Genomic DNA, 17,218 nt, shown 5'->3' with positions numbered 1-17,218 from the left:
ACCACACGTGCCTTTGTATAAAAGTTCCAAATTTAGCTCAAGTCATTTCTCCAGAATACCAGAAATGGCTTAAAGTACAGATCGAGGATGATACATCAGCATCGTGGTTACCCAATTACACCTTTGACTCTTCCTTTCACCATCACTGGTTCAATCTGCACCGAGTGTAAGCCTTCCTTGCTCCCTGCTCTCCATCTTTCGACCAAATCTTTTGCTTCAACAGCTAGGATGCTGTCATCCTTAGTCCCAATGGTGATGTGCAACCTCTTCCTGATATCATCCCGGAGCTTGCTGACAAACTCCTCACCCTTCTGCGAGCTGTCGGTACTCGCCCCATCCAACTTGATATTGCCCACACGTAGCGCCATTACTCTGTCGTCCCATACCACATCACTCAACTCGAATTCGAAAACAGGTGGTTGCTCTAATTTGTGGAGTTCCGCACACCTCTCCCACAGCTCTATTTCTCCTGGTAGCGACTTCTTATGGACCAGCGTGATATGGGGGCGCTGTGTCACCCGGCCCGTCCGTTTGAGGTGCATCCAAAGGGTGTACGAATCGTTATCCCCCAGAACCGTATTCAGTAGTTCATCGACCTTGATCTCGGGGAGCAACGCAAAGTATCTCGGTTCTTTCACTTTCGCCTTCGGTGCCTCATCTTTTTTCGTCTTCGTTCGAGCTTTGTAGTTCAAAGCTGCGTCAATTCCTTCGCGGATATTCTCTGGAGTAGGTTTCCGCAACTTGAGGACGTCACAAATACCATCGACGGCACGCTGGAGGGAGGTTTCAAAGTCGTCCTCGAGATCCATATCGATAATATTGTCAACCTCGTTGGTAGCTAGATGTTCCGTGTTGGTGATGAATTGCCATAGAACGGCTTCGTGGGATTTCGCAGCGTCTGCGCGTAACGTTTGGTGGTTATCGCCCCGACTTATAACGCGGTCACCACAGACGCGGTGAATAGCTGATTGAGGTTTATCAAGTGCCCAGTTAAGGGCTAGCAGACGAGCGGGTGGGTTCAGGGACCGCGCTATCTCCTGGAGCTGAGTGCGGTGTTGTATCAAGTGGTTGTTCCTATTCGATGGTAAATGCAAGGGGGCGAGAACAAGAAGAAGTAAAATCCCACTTGTCAGCTATCACCACGTCATGTTTTTTCAGGAGTTCGTTGACATTTTTGAGGAAAACAGGGGCAGCTTTCTTTGCTTGAACATCATCGCTTTGTGTATGCCCAAATCCGAATATGTGACAAAGGGCTACAGCAACAGCAGTTTTCCCTAATGTTCAACCCATATCAGTAAAATTTTGGACGGCTGGACGGTTGGAGAGTCGTTAACTCACCACATCCAGGAATGGCTACCGGAACAATGATGGTTTTGCCAAACTCCTCTATCTTCTTCGGTTCTGCCTCCTCGCTGTTGCCCCGGACAGTACCAGAATTCGTGCGTAGCCAAGCCAAAAATCTCTCCCTGGTGGCAATTATTCCTTTTCCCTTCGCGTACTCATCGAACTGTTTCCTATCCCGTTTGATCTCCCCAATCACCCATTTCACATACTTTTGCGTCTCTGGGCGTTTCATTTTATTACGGGGAAGGCTTTGCTCCGATAGAGGTCCTTTTTGTCTGAGAAGCATCTTCGTCACCTCTCTCCAGTCTCGGTACATCATGTAGGGCTCGTCAAATTTGATTTTGAAGAAAAATGAAGAGCCCGGGGCATAAGGAGATGCATCACTGCGTGCACTACCTCCTCCACCGTCAGGTGGCTGAGTTACGTGGGTACGAACCACAAAACCTTCAACAGCTTCACCCTCCCAATGCTGAGTTTTCGATACCTCTGCAGTAAATTCTTGTATTTCGGAAATAGAATTGAGCTTAATGGATTTAGTTTTAATCAAACCCCATTCGTCTGCGAAGTCGTCGACAGTAGACTGTGGAAGCGTAGCAAACTCCTTTGTACAGGTATTTAGTCCGTGGAGATGGAGGCCAGTACGCTCGGGTGTGTATGCAAGGACGTGTTCTTCGAAGCTGTCGTCACATAGCTGGTACCAAAGTTTAAGGGAAGAAGGAACCACCAAAAAAAACTAAACACATACTTCAGCAACGGCAGTCCAGTTGTTGTCCCAAAGCTTTTTTGCAAATTCTTCCTCGCTCTTTCCTTTGAGCGTGAAATATTTCCTGAGCCACTCTTCTCCAGCTTGAGCATGAGATTTTTCAACTCCTCCCACCGGTCCAACCGAATGTTTAGACGTGATGAGAAGCTTGCTGGGAGTCAAAGCACCGATGAATATAATGCATCCGTTTGATTTCAGAGAAAGGGTATATGGTGCGGCCGTGTGGTCGGTAAGTGAAGCCCACTATGAGTATCAGCCCTTAATCCAACTCGATCGACGCAGGAAGAAAGTCCAAACGTACAGTTGTCCATGGGACCTCTCCGATGTTAAAAAATTTGTCATATCCTCTAACCACGATTCGATATTTGTTGGTATCATCTTCTTTCCTGGATTCGCTATCCACCTCATACGTGAAGATACCTCTAGCCAACGTTGGAAATGGAGAGGGAATATCATAATACTTGAACTCGTTCATCTTCCAACTGTTCACCGTGATGTCGGGATCTCCAGGCGCGGTATAGGCATTAGGTTTGACGAGTTTAGGTGACTTTTTGGCAAGCTTGAAAAGAGATGCGATTAGCAATGAATCCTCTGGCTTCGTTAACGGGTGTCGAAGAGCTTTAGGAACTTTCTTCGTTGAGGTATCGTTGGTCGCCGTCGGGTGGGGTTCAGTGGTACTCATGGTGGGTTTAATATTATGAGAGAATTGGGAGGTAGAGAAGACTCGAGAAGCTATGAGGTAAGGCTTGAGCCTTGATATCGACAGGCGTAGTATTTTGAAGTATAAGTTTTCGGTATTCTGAAAGAGATGAGTTGTGAGCGTCGCGAAGTCGGAGTCATGTTGTAAGGCTGACTCAAACGCACACTGCTTGTGTCACTGTCAGCTCTGAGTAGCAACGGTTGATTTCAATGGGCGCCCAACACTGGCGAGTATTTCAATTGATTTCCTTCCCCCTACTGTAGTACAATAACCGTGGAGTAAAGACATACGCTTTCAGACATTCCGACGCCGTGTCAAATGGAAGATACAGGGTCTAAACATTGGATATCACCTCTTTCCTAAGATCAATTCATTCCATCCATGTCGTCGAGATCATTTGCAATCAGCGGGGACGGTATCGTCGTCGAAATCGGGAATGGCGTTCAGTCCAAGACCTTTCTTGGCGAACGATTTCCTCAAAGTACATTCGTTAGCACCGTTGTTGAGGTTCTTGTCAGCTTGAATAATGGCATCTCGAGCGGTGAGGACGGTCGGGTTGCAAGGGCAGTCACCATAAGTTTCACGAAAAGGGCGTTTCCTTCTTTGGCGTCGGGGTTTGTCTTGGCCTCAGCGGTGAAACCGAGGTCAGTGCCAAGATCTGCATAGACAGTGTGGAGGGTGTTGGCCCACACCTCCCCAATTTCTACAGCATCTAAGTATAAGAGGGGGTCTTAGGCTGTAAAGAAAGCGAAAGTACGGTGAACCTCTCTCCGCCTTCCGACGTCAGGATACTTGAGCGGGTTGACCTGGGGGGTTAACAGAGTACGGCCGTGATCGAATGCCGTTGACTTTGCCAGTGCCGCCTTGTTCTTGGTGTCAGCGGAGGTTTGCGCCATCCAGCTAGGCAACGGAAAGTTAAAGAGAGATTGACGGAAACGGCACATTGGTAACACGTACTTGGCAACAGCATCAGACCATCCCCCACCCATACCGCGGGGTCCTTGAGTAGCACCAGACCATCGCTTGTCAGCTTCTTATCCATCGGAAGGACTCTGAACTGTTGATTGTATCCTTTCCTTCAGTAATCAGCACCTTAGCCGATTCAAAAACCACCGACCGTGGCGTCAGCAACAAAGTCGTTGACAGAAATTACCTTTCCGGAGTGTGCATCGACGAACGCCTCAACTAAGGACAGGACCTCGTCATTTTGGACTGGAATGGCGTGTACAAGAGCCACGGAACCATCGGCTTGAGTAAGGTATTGCCAAGCAGGTTCAATAACGTTGTGGGTACCACCAAGGGTGGTTTCTGCAGTGGCGATAGCATCCTTGAGCTTGACGTTGGGAGTAGAGGACGCGACCTTGGCTCAGGCTACACATGTTCCGGGTCAGCCTCCGTGACTGACGGACGGAAAACCAAAACCTCGGAGGAATTGTAACATACCGATGTCAACAAACGAGTTACCAAAAGTGACTACGTTGTCACCCTTGAAAGCAACATTGGCAACAGCGTTCGCGAGAGGAATACCGTCCTAACACACAAAGGGTTCATCAACAAGTCTAGCAAAATCAAAATAGTATCTGCTACGTACGTGAACCTGCCTCACATACCCGAATGAATTGCCGTTTGTCGACCAGCCCGACGTCCACTGCAATCGGGAAGAATTCACTTGCAGGTTATTAGATGGCGTTCGACTTGAGCCTGTCCTGTTCTGCGAAGCTCTTAGCATTGGCCATCAATTTCCCTTCACCAAAGGTCTAAACTCCGAGTTTATCACTGAGCAACTGGAGAGAGTAGCATAGGTACGAGAACGTACCTGGACTTGAGATTGTGGGTAATAGGATTCTATTTCGATAACACGTCCAATCAAGCGTTTTCGGTGGGTTGCATGCTCCGAAGTCACACGCCACGGAGCAGCTTCCGATACAGATGCTCACAGCACAGAAACAAGGACAGAAACAAAGAAGAGCTCTTCAAAACTCGCGTCGAATGAGTGGATAAAAAGAACGGAAGGCTCGTGAAAAGAAGATAGGGCCACTGGGGCGAGAGAAGAAGCTACTCGGCTGTGGTTACCGTCCTCCTTTTATACAAGAGTTGCAGGACGATGCTTGGTCTTGATGGCGACGATTTGTTATGACCAGCTGCCTCTGCCCCGGGTCCCAGAGTCCGTAAAAACACCCATTCTGCACGGGCGATGCACTCAATTAGGTGACTAGGCCTGTGATAAGGATTGCCTAGAGTTAGTAAAGTCTTGGCAATTTTGGTTGAAAAATATCTGCGTGGTTGGTTCGCAACTGTGTTCGCCGCTAACCCACGATCAGCCAACCGAAGTTCAGATCGTTTCGCCTATGCTCTAGTGGTCTGGCATGGTCAAGAGTATTATCGTCAGATTAACTAAATTATCGAAACGGAAGCACTCAATCTAGATTCTAAGCAGTGAAAGATCAGCTGGCGTGGCAAGGTAAAGTCACACTCTAATCCTCGAAGATGAATCGCCAAAGCGCTTCATGATCTTGATAATCGTGATGTAAAACGTTCACAAGCCACATCTCTTGCCGAACCCGATCCAACAGCTCTCGTTCTCGAGAGCCGGGTCGATGAAACGAAGCCCAAGTACTCCAAATCGAGAAAGCTTCTTCCTACAGCCATGCAGTAGTCAGCAAAGAAAATGCAGAATCACGCTTGCTTGCAACTAACCTTCCACGATAAAAACGAATCTCTTTCAATAATGGTCGTCTGAACAATCTCTTGGCCCGGGAAAACACCCCATGTTACAGCGTTCTTGCCATGTTCAGGGACATTGCTGCGGCACTCGCCCTATGCGAGCATTCAACTACTCTTCAAGCAGTCAAAATGCTAAGGTGGGAAACCTACCTTCCAGTTCCCCGCAAACCAATGTACCCATCCGCCGCCTTTCTCTTCCACTTTCCTTTCTATACTCTCCACATCTTTTTCACCACAGAAAAATTCTACGAACCCTTTTTGGAACACATAGCCTCCCCTCGGTCCCCACCCAAGAACGATATCTTCCGATTTTGCCCCGTTAACCGCAGGCTGGGACCCGACTGTCCACCAACCACGTTTCGTGAGCTTTTCCAGATGAGGAAGGATCAATTGAGATTCCTCGGACAAAGGACCTGGCGAGAATGGAGTAGTGGCAATTTCTGACTGGAGATGTCTCAGGAAAAGGGACGTCAAATCGGAAATGGACTTGGGGGAGCCCCAATCTGAAAGGACTTCCGATGTCTGGGATGCTGCGATTCAGCCCTAGGCTACGGATAGCAACGAAAGAACTGAATAGTAGCCTCACAATAACAACAGCGTTACCCCACGGATCCTGAACACCGAAGGCCGGACTCTTAAAGTCACCAAATCGTCCATTCGGAAAATCGTCCCAAGAATCAGCTTTATTGAGCTCTCCGCTGCCGGCCTCTTTGTCAGTTTTAGGAAGAGTGGACAAGCCCTGTCGAGCTGCGTCTACAGCCGTCGACGGTGAGATGGAACGTGCAGAATCCCCCTTGACTTCCTCCTGCAACGCCAAATGAGAACGATTGTTAGCAATGAAAAGCAAAGACATGCGATTAATCGATTCTGTGAATGCTGATGTATAGGTTTATTGGCATCCGTCCATTGTAATACCTCGAGAACCCGCTGAACACTTTTTTCGAGGTTCAATGTACTCAAGTGAACACCGGTTATGGAACCGTCCATCGTTATACGCTGGATGGTCTCCACAGCTAGTTGGACACCGTAATCCTTGACGAGCTGATCATCGTGCTGGTTGGGAACTGATTAGTTTACTGAGAATTTGATTCGGATTCCACGGATTGGGCACCTTGATACTGTCCATTTTCTCCATGACAGATTCCGGGACACTGGACCCACATAGCTTGATCAACCTCACAAAAGACGAATAGGTCTGTATCGGCATGATTCCTGGTATGATAGGAACAGTGATCCCTGCGAAACGCCACTATTGGTTACCGCTAAATATGAAGAGTGAAAACAAACCTTTAGCCCGAACTCTCTTGACCCAACCCAAGAAATGTTCTGCATCATAAAACAGCTGCGTGACAATGAAATCTGCGCCAGCGTCTACTTTCTCCTTCAGATACGTGAGTTCAGTAGCTTCATCGACAAGTTTGTCGGGATGCCCGTCAGGATATGCTTTGAAATTGCGTGGATATGGATAGAGAATGCATCTTAAAAAACGAGGGCCACACACCAGCGACGCCGATACAGAACTGAGCCGAGAATTCGGGAATCGATCGAATGTAAGAGACCAAATCAACACCGTGCTGAAATCGAGGATCGACAGGCATCCATTCTTCTTTTCCTCGCGGTGGATCTGGATAGCACTTTTCAAGTATCGGTCAAACTCTGATAGCCAGATCTGGAACCGCACCTCCTCGGAGTGCTAGAATATTTTGTATGCCTCTGCTCTTCGCTTCCTTTTGATCAGCATGAGCGACCTGGGAGCTTGTGCCAGATGGACCGAATAGTGAGCACGCACTCTCAGCGCATCATCCACCATTCCTTGCACCATATTCGTGCATGTTATATGCAAGAGGGTTTCCAGTCCATATTCCTTCTGTGTCAGCCCAGCCAGATCCATGCTGCGCTCCTTTGTACTTCCTCCGGCACCCCATGTAATACTGATGGCCAACGGTTTGAGCTGAGCGAGGCGGGCGACACGGGGAAGAAGGTTCTCAAAACCCTGCAAGATGATGAATAAATTGAAGGTGAATCTAAAACAATCACAAGATTGATTACTTGGTCTGTCTTTGGTGGGAAGAATTCGAAACTGAAGAACGGGTGAGAAAAGTTACGCTTGTGCTGTTCAATGGCTTCGATGAGCTTCATGGTTGGAGTTGAAATGGTTCGACTTTCACTGTTTACGTGAAAGAGGAGTTAGGCGTAACGCGTGGTAACGCGTCTTCCGATCCAAATCGATCTGCTTCATGCTGGACGGCCACATAAAGAAGGTTCAAGGCGTAATCATTGTCACGGAATGTTGCTATAAGGGCAAATGTTTTAGAGAACGAACTTCATACTTATCAAATCTGACTGCATTTCCCTTCCCTTTGAGCGTGTACACATGCTGGAAGCTTAAAGGCGTCACCGCTAACTTACTCTCCTCAGAATTTAGTGGACCAAAATACGCCAGAATATCAACCGTATTTATTAATTCGTTTCGTTACCACATACCTCAGACAAGGAATCCTGGCTATCGATAAGTAGACAATACGCGAACGATGTACGGTGGAAAGGGAGATCGGAGGCAGCGCGGATCATCCACGTGTAGCCATTTACAAATACGGCGCATGATTCCGTGCCAGTGAGCGCCAGTGGCCACGGTGACGAAGCAGACTCTATATTTCGCATTCCTTGTAAGCAAATTTACCAAGGCATGGAGAATCCATCGACCCCAGTGACCGCGGATTTCTCTTCTTCTCCTCCGAAACGTACAAAGATAGTCCTCCTTGGTGATCAGAGTGTCGGGAAGACCAGTTTGATTACAAGGTGAGCAGTTGCAGTTCGGTGGGGTTTTCGAGGGGCTTATTACTTCTATAGATTCATGTATGATACTTTTGATAACACGTACCAGGCGACTATCGGCATTGACTTCTTGAGCAAGACGATGTATCTGGAAGACCGAACGGTGCGGTTACAGCTTTGGGATACTGCAGGACAGGTGTGTGGTTCCTCCTTTTTGTACTCGTCTACACATACTCAAAAATATGAACACTAGGAACGTTTTCGATCGCTAATACCATCATATATTCGAGATTCATCGGTTGCAATAGTCGTTTTCGACATAACAAGTGCGTCCTTTCTTGACAAGGCTCGTGTGTTCAAGGATACTCATCTTCAGATGGTTGTGATAGACCGACAATCATTTCTTTCGACCTCTAAATGGATTGATGATGTTCGGTCGGAACGAGGGAACGATGTGATAATTGTGCTGGTCGGGAATAAAGCAGACTTGTCGGATAAGCGGTGTGTCAGATCCTTCAAATGCAAGCGCAGGCAGAAAATAACCTGTTATGTGGTTTAACTAGACAAGTAACTCTTGAAGAAGCTACCTCAATGGCAACAGGACTCAACATCATGTTTATGGAGACTTCAGCTAAAGCGGGACATAATGTTAAAACATTGTTCAAGAAGATAGCAATGTCATTACCTGGAATGGAGAAGGAAGGTCAAGCTGAACAGAATGCTAGTACGTCCAGACGTAGTCCCGAATATATTTCTGTATTGAAGATCAATGTTCCTCCTCAGAAATCGACGTCACAACAACCGCAACGAATGAGGTACCAGAAGCCTCTGAGTGCAATTGCTAGTCCCCAATTACATTGCTCACCCCTACGACATTCTCCTTATCCACCCACGTCTGCAAATATTTGTTTTTCGGTGTACCATGGTATACCGCCATCGATCACTGTGTTATAGCAGCATTGCCAATATGATAATTACTCTCCTGGAATCTCGTTGGATTGCGACTATTGCGCGGGGAAGGCAAGCCCACACGCACCTTTAATTCTAGACCTATTGTCCGACTTAACCCAGAATCTTCGGCGACCGGAGCCTGGATTATGCTGTACGCGATGTGCCTTTAAATCATCGCCGCTGAAGAACAAGCACGCGGGGACACCTTCAACCACCGAAAAGGAGCTTTTCTGACCCGCCTTCATCGACGTTTCGGTTACTGTTATCGAGCATTTCACTTTTGCAAGTAATTCTCGCTCGGAGACTATTACCAGAACGTGCACGCTGTCACTCTGAGCCCATATGAGAACACGTTATCCAAAGGGGGGCAGATAGGCCTCGTTATTCGAATATCATACTAGGTAGAGGAGTCTGACTGGATATCGTGACAACGCGAAAATGAGCATCGATATCTTTGAGAGTTGGGTATCTCTGTCAATTATGATCGTAGTAGGATACTTGATTCCGAGTACTTGTTTAAGTTTCTTGGTAAGGGTATCCGACCTTTCCCTGGTCCTTGCGGCGCCAGACTTTCTTCCTTAGAGAGCGTCAGAACAGACGAACATCAAATGAAGGATCAACTCACTTTTTTTTCGTAAGTACGTGTTCGGCCCATACTTCAACGCAATACTTCTCTTTGAATTCGCGAATGAAGCGAGGATCCCTGAAAATGATTCAATAAGAACGTAAAGCTGAGTAAGTACGCGCTGCATACCAAAGCTCACTGGCTATCCCAAGGTCCTTGCAGCACCGCATGAGTGCGTTACTTTTGCACGCTTCAGTGGCAGTAGCTATGCCTGACGGGTCAAAATATTCCTGTTCCCCGCGTGCGATAGCAACAAGTCTGAACAGGCGTCAGTGTCAGTTTTCAATCTTAGAAGATGACTTGAGCCACACCTTCCCAAACACACCAGTGCATACTCTCTGCTCACGACCTTGACCCCAACGTTAGTTTCAGTTCGTGGTGCAAGACCCCAGCCCCCTGGACCAAAAGCCTTGTTGAGGATACGACGGTATTTAATTTCTGGTAGATAAATCATCCCATCTTGAGGAAAACACAAAATTTAGAATCGGCAAATTCTTGACGAAGGTACATGCTCACCCTGCTTCATTTCGACGTCCTTTGCATCTATCGGTGCCAACAGCACGTCCGCCGCCTCTTTAGAAAACGGTCGTTCCGACAATCCGGAATAGCTCCTCGACCAATCAGTCGCTAAGTCATTGGGTGTTGGTAGAGGATCCGTGGCGGCTGGAGCTGTTCCTGCCGATGACTGAGACGAAATAGAAGGTTCTGTTTTGCCCTCTGTCGTGGTGGTCGCATAGCCAGCACGCCTGACTTGAAGAATAGCTGTAGCTGTACTTGGGAGGTTATTTCTGAGGAGGTTGGCCCTACTGGAGCTCAGAACACCTCTAGTTAAGGATAAAATTCGAGGTGTGAAAGTCAGAGTCATGGGGTGAAATTGAGGCGTTACTGTTTAGCGCATTGTGTCACATCACGTTGAAGCAGTCACGACGCGCCGACCGGCTCGCCAATGCCTCCGGAGCATATATAACTTGTGTTCAAACGTTTAATTGGCTTCCACGCAGAACATGAAACGAGCAGCCAGCCTCTCCCGAACTCTAACGCCAGAGCTCACCAAGAAGATCAGAACGTCCTCTCCTGTCCACGATGCGACAGTGGTCTTCGCGGATCCGACCCAACTAGTCTACGTGACTGACCTCAGAAACTGTACAGAGGCCTCCGGGTACATCCAAGGAAGAGTTAACATGAAATGGCCACATTCGAAGAAGCAACATATACTCCTCGATACTTTGGAGAGTGCCTTGGGCAACAAACGTGTCAAAGTGGACGTCTATTTCCAGGCAAAGTGCGGGGAAATCTTGGAAGAACGTGATGCTCACATTGAAGTGGGTGACGAGATTGCGCTGAGTCTTCAGGGTGTGATGATAGAGGACAAATCGCACAAGGGGCCGACAACGTCCTTCAAACTGACTCTGAGGTACTCAAGGGGAGCAGTATTCAAATTTGTGACACGCAGAAATTCGGCGTCCTGCGGTACTGTGAACACTTGGGTTGGTGAGTTGCATTTCAATCATGCTGGTGGTTATACTTATGCAATAGTGGAAGCTCCATCTGTCCCTGAAAATTCAAGTTCGCAAGACTGGTTCGACGCCCCGCAAACACATCACGATACACTTGACCAAAATCGTTCTCTGTTAGCTAAAATTCCCGTGATAGCTCCCATGAACGAAGATGACACGAGCCCTGCACCCAGCCCTCAACATGATATCGGCCCTATCTTAATCAAGTCGGAACCTCGCGAGCCAATCGTTGAAGATGATCCAGAACCAAGGACTGATAACCATACTATACCGCCGTCTGCGAAACCCAATCCCTCTATCCAGTCCACTCTTGCTGAGGAGCCACCTGGTCCAACCATGGTAGCGGTTCACCACACTGAACCTTTCCCTCCTCTTCCTCTTCCTCTTCCTCTTCCTCTTCCTCCTCCTCCTCCCGTCCAGGCTAATGGGATTGATCCCCCACCCAAACTCTCCAAAAGACAAGAGAAACGTCTGAAGGATAAGGAAAAGCGAAAGATCTCACGCGCGGAATATGTTCGTTTGAAAAAAGCGTCTTTGACTGAAGGGGAACGCATGCAACCTCCTCCATCGGAAATCGAAAAACACCGTGATTCGCCCAAGCCTGCGAAGACAATCGAACCAAGGCAGCCCGATCCCAAGCTCGTACCGGTGGTTGAACCGGTAACGGCCCCGATGCGGCCAAGGTCCCCCCTTGGTCCTCTTGCATTGAAACCTGGGCGCAAAACTCGATTTGTAAGTCGCTAGTTATCCCGGAATCCATCGTCTGCTAATATCCGACCCAGATGACCTTCGCGTCATTATCGGAAGCTCGTAATCTCTGCACCGTAGCAGGTGTCGTGGTATCGGCCTCGACCCCCAACACAACAAACTCTGGAGGTAGAACTATCTTCCTTCGGGCTGGAATTTCGACCTCATTTCGACGTTTCCAGACTTTCATTGCACCCTTTGCATAGTAGACCCAAGTATATGCAAGATAGAGGACAATACCTATCGTGATCCATTGCGATGCAGCACGAAAGTCAACTGCTTTAGCAAGAGTCACATTGATTGTTTGCCTTGTCCCCAATTGGGCGATGTGGTCATTCTGAAGGATGTCAAAGTCAGTCCCTCAAACTTGGTTCTCGCATTGATCGCACTAACTTGGTTTCAGTCCTCCGATTGGAATGGTAAAATGAACTTGGTTGGGTATAATGAAAGGTTGCAATGGACGATATATTCCCAGGATCGACGAGAGATTTATCTTGGTGATGGCGCCGAGGCACAAAAGTCAGACCTACAGCGGAAAGGTGCGATATCGATGCCCTTCCATGAGGTCCGAGATGGGGAAATTCAGTACTGCGAGGATCTGATCGGATGGTGGCATGCCATTGAGGAAGAACAGAAACGATTCAACTCAAGTATCATACACCTTGGAGGTGAAGAGGCCCAGAATGACCCACAGCCACTTGTGAAAACACCTCGTCCACACTGGCTTATTAAGGATATACAACCTAACGGTTTTTCCAACGGCTACTTCGACGCGACCCTTGAGGTAAGGAGTACAAAAAGTTAAGCTTGTTGCATTACTAAAAGATGGTGTTTCGGTCAGGTCGTATATTGTTTCAAACCCAACTTGGGGAATTACTATATCCTCTTTGTCACCGACTATACCTCTAACGAGGGGTTGGAGCCGTTTAAAAACGCTGGTGTTCACGCCTCGCTCTCCACGTCGGTTGCCAGATTAGAGTGCTGGGACCAGGCGCGACTAATAGCCACAGCCATAAATATCGGCGATTACATTGCCATCAGGAACGTGAGATGTCGCATTGACAATCGTGGTTCATACGAGCTCAAAGTCCAGGAGAATAAAATTCGCATACTAAGGGAGGCCGATGCCCGGCATCATACGGCCCTCGCCAATCTATTGGAGTAAGTTTATTTAGTGTCATTGTCTTGGCGTGAGTTGACGTTTCGTAGGCGAAAGAAGGCCCACCAGGACAAACATGGTTCCAACGACCCCTCTGAAATCGAACACCGACATATTGAAGGCGCCGAAGACAACAAGTTCTTTAGCTCTGTTGTGGAGGTCGGTCGTTCGTTACTTGCTACAGTCTTCTTGCTGAGTGATTGGACAGGTGCTTTACATAGAGCCACTAACGCCGGAGAGCACAAAAGCGGTTTTATATGTGACCGATTATACACCTAATCCGCTTCTGCATGAGACGCTACTTCCCCAGCCCATCCCGACATCGTTAGGAGGGAGAGTGCTGAAACTGGTACTTTGCGACAACCAAGCTCAGGTAGCAAAACAATTAAAGGACGGAGACACCGTGTCGTTACACAAAATGCGAATTACTAAGAGCTACGCTAACGGTATGAGTGCTATGCTCGGCGGGGATGAAAGACTCGTCCACAGACTCTACCTCGGGATCGAAAACCACAAGGCCTCCATTGAGGGATTGAACAAGTTGGTATCGATTCCGTCAAACTTGATGATCATTTATGGATTGACGGCCCACAGGAATAAAGAGAACTGGAAACAGTGGGTGCAAAAATCATCCATTGCTCCTCCACCAACCGGGCCCCCCGACAAGGCGCAACATGTTCCACGAGAGCCACCGACTCCAACGACTCCGAAACATGTGATTGAGATGTGCCCAGTGGACAATAATGAACTGCCCGAACCAGCACGAAAACCTTCAGTACATTATACGCCGATCAAAGAGGTGATGGAAGTTGAGGCATGCCCCGCGAAGTTTCGCGTTTACGCTAGGATAGCAGACTTCTTTCCCTCTGTTGAGGATTGGGTGTATCGATCGTGCAAGAACTGCAAAAAAGAGTTCGTTACTGTCATTATCGCCATTTCTGGGTACTAAAACGTCAATAGCATTCCTACCAAACCGATGAAACGGCGAGCTTGCTTTGACTGCAACGATGTTGACCACGAATATGTCGAGTTCAAGTACAGGTTTTGGCTCTCGTTCGAGGATGAAAAGGGATCGGAAGTCATTGTCTCCGTAACTGACGATGTAAGTTATGAGTTGAACTTTTTATGCTGGCCTCCGTTCATGCCATCCTCAGTGCCCGATGTTGGATGGCCTTCCCCGTACAGACCTTGGTGAGGACAAAGCGGCCTATCAAGCGGTACGCGACCACCTTATTCCTTTTGGCGGAAATGTTCAAACGTACATCTCCGATAAACTCGCCGGCAAAGAGACGAAACTACAGAGTCCGTTCCTGCTATGTATCCTCGTTTCCTGTATGAATAGCGAGAATGAGAAGCTGTACAGCCTAGAGGAATGTTCTCTCCCATCATGACGCTTTCGCATACACTACGGACTCCTGCAGTATTATTACTCAGTATATGTTTATAGACTATTTATTCACATGGAAAACGCGGTTTCTTCTATATAGTACTGATGCAGAGTTGCCGTGACTACGAAAGTGTTATTCTCTCAAGGACTCTCCAACTCTCCACTGGTCCTTCACATTCCACAATCCAGACCTCGGATGCCATGAAACCCGACAACCAATCTTCTCCTTCAACGCCGCAATCCAACTCAACTGTTCCCCTTGATACCTCACGAAGTTTTCCAGCCGCTTGTAACTCGTCGCGAAATCGCTGACGTTCTCCGTGTCCGGCATCGGTGTCTGTTATGTAGCACAACGAGATATGGGGGAATAACGGTGTTCTTGGTTCCAGTTGCAGCGCCTCATGAACACAGCGATGAATTTCGACCAGTTCTGGTGTTAGAGTGACGGCGATGTAAACCGATCTGAAAAAGTGATCGCCTACATCAACCAACCTGAAGTTGACCTTGAGAGAACTCTGATTTTTGGGTAAAGACTCGCGTAGCTGAGACAAAGAGATATCTGAGGGAGACGGAAGGGAAGCTAGAGTGATGTGGGGGTCGAATTTTGGGTAGGATATGGTTTCTAATGCAGGTTTTCCGGTGGGGCGAATATCCATGATTCTTTTCAATTTGAGCATATCTCCTTCACACGGCACAACCCAGAGAGTGATTCCTTTCAATTTGATGGTTTTAGCCTTAGCCAGCGGTCAGGATACCAGCGACGGAAAGTACTTGCCCATGATGACGGTTAACGTTCACGATCAGAAGTTCAAGCGGCAAGCAGGGAAGTGGCCCGGACATGTCTACCCCTTCACTTCCACAACTATTTGCTCGAAGCCTTGCCTCTGCCTCAAAATCCCTCGGTTTGCCCAATATAGAGGATGAGGCCCAGGTAAGGCTTGCTATCTGCAAAAAAAAACGATAATGTACCTCAGGACTTTGGCAGGAACTTGTGCAATCAAGTTTACAAGACCTTCTTAGCCTTCAATCACGAATAACCGGACTCTCACTTTTCAGTCCCAATGAAACGCTTGAAGATATCTCGACCAGGGAACTCGTGTATCTTTTGTTACCGTTTGTTCTCTCAGAGGTGCAGGGACGTGTGAGGACAACTGAGAGAGAGGATCGATTGGAATCACTGGAAAAATCGCAGGTTCGTTGTTCGTATTTCTGAACCCACGCTGAGTTGAAGCAACGCACTCAGAAATACCTGAAAGCATTTCTTGGACTCCTGGAGAATTACCAGATCGTACCCGAAGATGAAGTCGCGCTGTACCAACAGAACTCATCCTCCGTTACCAATCCTGCAAGTCGTAGGGAATTGAAGATCAAGCAATACCAGAAGGAGAAGGATCTACGCGCTCGAATACAAGTTTGTTATCTCTTAGCTAAAGGTGTGGTTTGAAGCCAATCTATAGTCCTTCAAGGTGATACGGAAGCGCAGACACCAGGAACAGTTACAAACAGACTTCCCTAACGACTTTGACCTCATTGCTTCCTTATTACCTTCCTCAACCACGAATCAGTCAGATCAAGAAGAAGAGGAAGACACCCAGACCGATGATGTTCTTCGTGAAGCTACACTCCTCCTTATCCGACTATGCTTTGCTCAAGCCCATTCGCAGCTTCAAAGTATGGATCAGGAAATCGAACTTTTGCGAACTGCCCCTCCGAGGATAGCACCTCCAAGGCCCGCCGAAAGCTCTCCGGAGGGTCAGAAAGATAAACAGAAGGAAAGCGAGAAAGATATGTGGAGATTGGATGCACCCCGTGCCTCGGGTGGTCCTGACGGTAGAGGGCCGTTACTTGATTCTTCGGGAAGAGTATGTATTCTGTCTGTATCACCTGGAACGCACATATCAATAGTTCTATCTAGCCCCTGCGACCATTCACGATCCTTCCATCTGGCGCAGGCGATCGAGCACGTCTCCAGGCCCAAGTCTTCCGCCCGGACCATAATTTGCCCACAATGTCAACCGATGAGTATCTTGAAATTGAACGTCAACGCGGGAAATTCATATCAGGAGGAGGGTCAGTCTCTGCACGGTTCTAGACTTGTGACAATTTGCTGAAAATAGTCTAGCCCGGCATCCGAAGCAGCCCTTACAACCTCTGAACAATTGGCCCTGGATTCTGAAATGGACGGAACCAGGGAAGGAGAAGAGAATTCGGAAGCCAAACGACAGAAAGATGAGAAGTGGGCCATCTTTACGGATGAAAATCCCAGAGGAACTGGGAACACGATGAATAGAGGTTGATTGGCAAGAGCGAGCGAGAGGATATAAGAAATCGATGCTCTGTATTTTTGTGAAATGCTGTATAATATTCTTCTTTCCCTCCAGTCAACCCTCATCTGCCTTCCTCTGCCACTCTTCGCCGCCACAGGCGAAGTTGACTTTACTGGGAAGTTATCAACCTGTCTTGGTGACGCTGGGCGTAGTATCTGTCCTCTTCAGTAGTTCTACTCCAAGTCGTCCACAAGTTGGT

The 17,218-nt window shown here is 47.9% G+C and overlaps 9 protein-coding genes across 10 annotated transcripts; 3 read left to right on the top strand and 6 right to left on the bottom strand.

The window, feature by feature from the left end:
- Positions 1-25: 25 nt before the first annotated feature.
- Positions 26-2,967, bottom strand: E1B28_009109 (uncharacterized protein). The gene is made up of 5 exons (XM_043153971.1): positions 2,409-2,967; positions 2,090-2,350; positions 1,339-2,035; positions 1,127-1,274; positions 26-1,074 (listed from the first exon to the last, which is right to left on the bottom strand). Exons 1-5 carry the CDS (start codon positions 2,787-2,789, stop codon positions 108-110), a joined length of 2,454 nt encoding a protein of 817 aa, XP_043009257.1. The 5' UTR covers positions 2,790-2,967; the 3' UTR covers positions 26-107.
- Positions 2,968-3,283: 316 nt separating this feature from the next.
- E1B28_009108 (uncharacterized protein) lies at positions 3,284-3,796 on the bottom strand (the record flags this gene model as incomplete). The annotated part of the gene is made up of 3 exons (XM_043153970.1): positions 3,284-3,510; positions 3,565-3,707; positions 3,765-3,796. The coding sequence occupies 3 exons, from the start codon at positions 3,794-3,796 to the stop codon at positions 3,284-3,286; spliced, it is 402 nt and encodes a 133-aa protein (XP_043009256.1).
- A 377-nt stretch (positions 3,797-4,173) lies between these two features.
- Positions 4,174-4,536, bottom strand: E1B28_009107 (uncharacterized protein; the record flags this gene model as incomplete). The annotated part of the gene is made up of 3 exons (XM_043153969.1): positions 4,174-4,178; positions 4,251-4,338; positions 4,399-4,536. The coding sequence occupies 3 exons, from the start codon at positions 4,534-4,536 to the stop codon at positions 4,174-4,176; spliced, it is 231 nt and encodes a 76-aa protein (XP_043009255.1).
- A 629-nt stretch (positions 4,537-5,165) lies between these two features.
- Positions 5,166-7,723, bottom strand: E1B28_009106 (uncharacterized protein). 2 transcript variants are annotated; one of them, XM_043153967.1, is made up of 11 exons: positions 7,581-7,723; positions 7,321-7,524; positions 7,213-7,258; positions 7,033-7,155; positions 6,819-6,974; positions 6,643-6,767; positions 6,387-6,584; positions 6,118-6,336; positions 5,682-6,053; positions 5,505-5,624; positions 5,166-5,446 (listed from the first exon to the last, which is right to left on the bottom strand). In XM_043153967.1, exons 1-11 carry the CDS (start codon positions 7,668-7,670, stop codon positions 5,282-5,284), a joined length of 1,818 nt encoding a protein of 605 aa, XP_043009253.1. In that variant the 5' UTR covers positions 7,671-7,723; the 3' UTR covers positions 5,166-5,281. The 2 variants fall into 2 exon arrangements, with proteins under 2 accessions (XP_043009253.1, XP_043009254.1); XM_043153968.1 differs by having other exon boundaries at positions 7,213-7,524.
- A 439-nt stretch (positions 7,724-8,162) lies between these two features.
- Positions 8,163-9,291, top strand: RABH1B (Ras- protein RABH1b). The gene is made up of 6 exons (XM_043153966.1): positions 8,163-8,330; positions 8,382-8,502; positions 8,560-8,632; positions 8,696-8,807; positions 8,870-9,030; positions 9,090-9,291. The coding sequence occupies exons 1-6, from the start codon at positions 8,218-8,220 to the stop codon at positions 9,149-9,151; spliced, it is 642 nt and encodes a 213-aa protein (XP_043009252.1). The 5' UTR covers positions 8,163-8,217; the 3' UTR covers positions 9,152-9,291.
- E1B28_009104 (uncharacterized protein) lies at positions 9,223-10,759 on the bottom strand. The gene is made up of 6 exons (XM_043153965.1): positions 10,399-10,759; positions 10,194-10,341; positions 10,012-10,140; positions 9,883-9,960; positions 9,343-9,834; positions 9,223-9,288 (listed from the first exon to the last, which is right to left on the bottom strand). The coding sequence occupies exons 1-5, from the start codon at positions 10,745-10,747 to the stop codon at positions 9,774-9,776; spliced, it is 765 nt and encodes a 254-aa protein (XP_043009251.1). The 5' UTR covers positions 10,748-10,759; the 3' UTR covers positions 9,223-9,288; positions 9,343-9,773.
- Positions 10,760-10,886: 127 nt separating this feature from the next.
- E1B28_009103 (uncharacterized protein) lies at positions 10,887-14,696 on the top strand (the record flags this gene model as incomplete). Its single annotated transcript, XM_043153964.1, has 11 exons — positions 10,887-11,373; positions 11,425-12,131; positions 12,182-12,275; positions 12,329-12,498; positions 12,550-12,930; positions 12,988-13,307; positions 13,356-13,464; positions 13,514-13,845; positions 13,900-14,217; positions 14,266-14,407; positions 14,460-14,696. The coding sequence occupies 11 exons, from the start codon at positions 10,887-10,889 to the stop codon at positions 14,694-14,696; spliced, it is 3,297 nt and encodes a 1,098-aa protein (XP_043009250.1).
- A 54-nt stretch (positions 14,697-14,750) lies between these two features.
- Positions 14,751-15,507, bottom strand: E1B28_009102 (uncharacterized protein). The gene is made up of 2 exons (XM_043153963.1): positions 15,468-15,507; positions 14,751-15,404 (listed from the first exon to the last, which is right to left on the bottom strand). Exons 1-2 carry the CDS (start codon positions 15,469-15,471, stop codon positions 14,815-14,817), a joined length of 594 nt encoding a protein of 197 aa, XP_043009249.1. The 5' UTR covers positions 15,472-15,507; the 3' UTR covers positions 14,751-14,814.
- Positions 15,508-15,530: 23 nt separating this feature from the next.
- On the top strand, positions 15,531-16,989 carry E1B28_009101 (uncharacterized protein; the record flags this gene model as incomplete). The annotated part of the gene is made up of 6 exons (XM_043153962.1): positions 15,531-15,623; positions 15,678-15,884; positions 15,936-16,103; positions 16,159-16,554; positions 16,608-16,762; positions 16,815-16,989. 6 exons carry the CDS (start codon positions 15,531-15,533, stop codon positions 16,987-16,989), a joined length of 1,194 nt encoding a protein of 397 aa, XP_043009248.1.
- Positions 16,990-17,218: the final 229 nt, after the last annotated feature.

The sequence above is a fragment of the Marasmius oreades genome, chromosome 5 (genome assembly GCF_018924745.1).
Source record: "Marasmius oreades isolate 03SP1 chromosome 5, whole genome shotgun sequence".
NCBI lineage: Eukaryota > Fungi > Basidiomycota > Agaricomycetes > Agaricales > Marasmiaceae > Marasmius > Marasmius oreades.
This window is presented reverse-complemented; position numbering and strand designations above follow the sequence as displayed.

What these genes read in the sequence shown, in the direction of transcription:
- RABH1B (XM_043153966.1), top strand. Translation starts at nt 8,218, where the DNA reads ATGGAGAATCCATCGACCCCAGTGACCGCGGATTTCTCTTCTTCTCCT. An exon ending in TTTGGGATACTGCAGGACAG is followed by an intron (nt 8,503 to 8,559) that starts GTGTGTGGTTCC and finishes TATGAACACTAG; the next exon opens with GAACGTTTTCGATCGCTAAT. An exon ending in AGTCGTTTTCGACATAACAA is followed by an intron (nt 8,633 to 8,695) that starts GTGCGTCCTTTC and finishes TGGTTGTGATAG; the next exon opens with ACCGACAATCATTTCTTTCG.
- E1B28_009104 (XM_043153965.1), bottom strand. Translation starts at nt 10,747, where the DNA reads ATGACTCTGACTTTCACACCTCGAATTTTATCCTTAACTAGAGGTGTT. An exon ending in GCACTGGTGTGTTTGGGAAG is followed by an intron (nt 10,141 to 10,193) that starts GTGTGGCTCAAG and finishes ACGCCTGTTCAG; the next exon opens with ACTTGTTGCTATCGCACGCG. An exon ending in GGGATAGCCAGTGAGCTTTG is followed by an intron (nt 9,961 to 10,011) that starts GTATGCAGCGCG and finishes AATCATTTTCAG; the next exon opens with GGATCCTCGCTTCATTCGCG.
- E1B28_009106 (XM_043153967.1), bottom strand. Translation starts at nt 7,670, where the DNA reads ATGAAGCTCATCGAAGCCATTGAACAGCACAAGCGTAACTTTTCTCAC. An exon ending in GGGGTAACGCTGTTGTTATT is followed by an intron (nt 6,054 to 6,117) that starts GTGAGGCTACTA and finishes GCAGCATCCCAG; the next exon opens with ACATCGGAAGTCCTTTCAGA. An exon ending in ATTCGTTTTTATCGTGGAAG is followed by an intron (nt 5,447 to 5,504) that starts GTTAGTTGCAAG and finishes GCATGGCTGTAG; the next exon opens with GAAGAAGCTTTCTCGATTTG.
- E1B28_009109 (XM_043153971.1), bottom strand. Translation starts at nt 2,789, where the DNA reads ATGAGTACCACTGAACCCCACCCGACGGCGACCAACGATACCTCAACG. An exon ending in GGTAGCCATTCCTGGATGTG is followed by an intron (nt 1,275 to 1,338) that starts GTGAGTTAACGA and finishes GTTGAACATTAG; the next exon opens with GGAAAACTGCTGTTGCTGTA. An exon ending in GACGTGGTGATAGCTGACAA is followed by an intron (nt 1,075 to 1,126) that starts GTGGGATTTTAC and finishes ACCATCGAATAG; the next exon opens with GAACAACCACTTGATACAAC.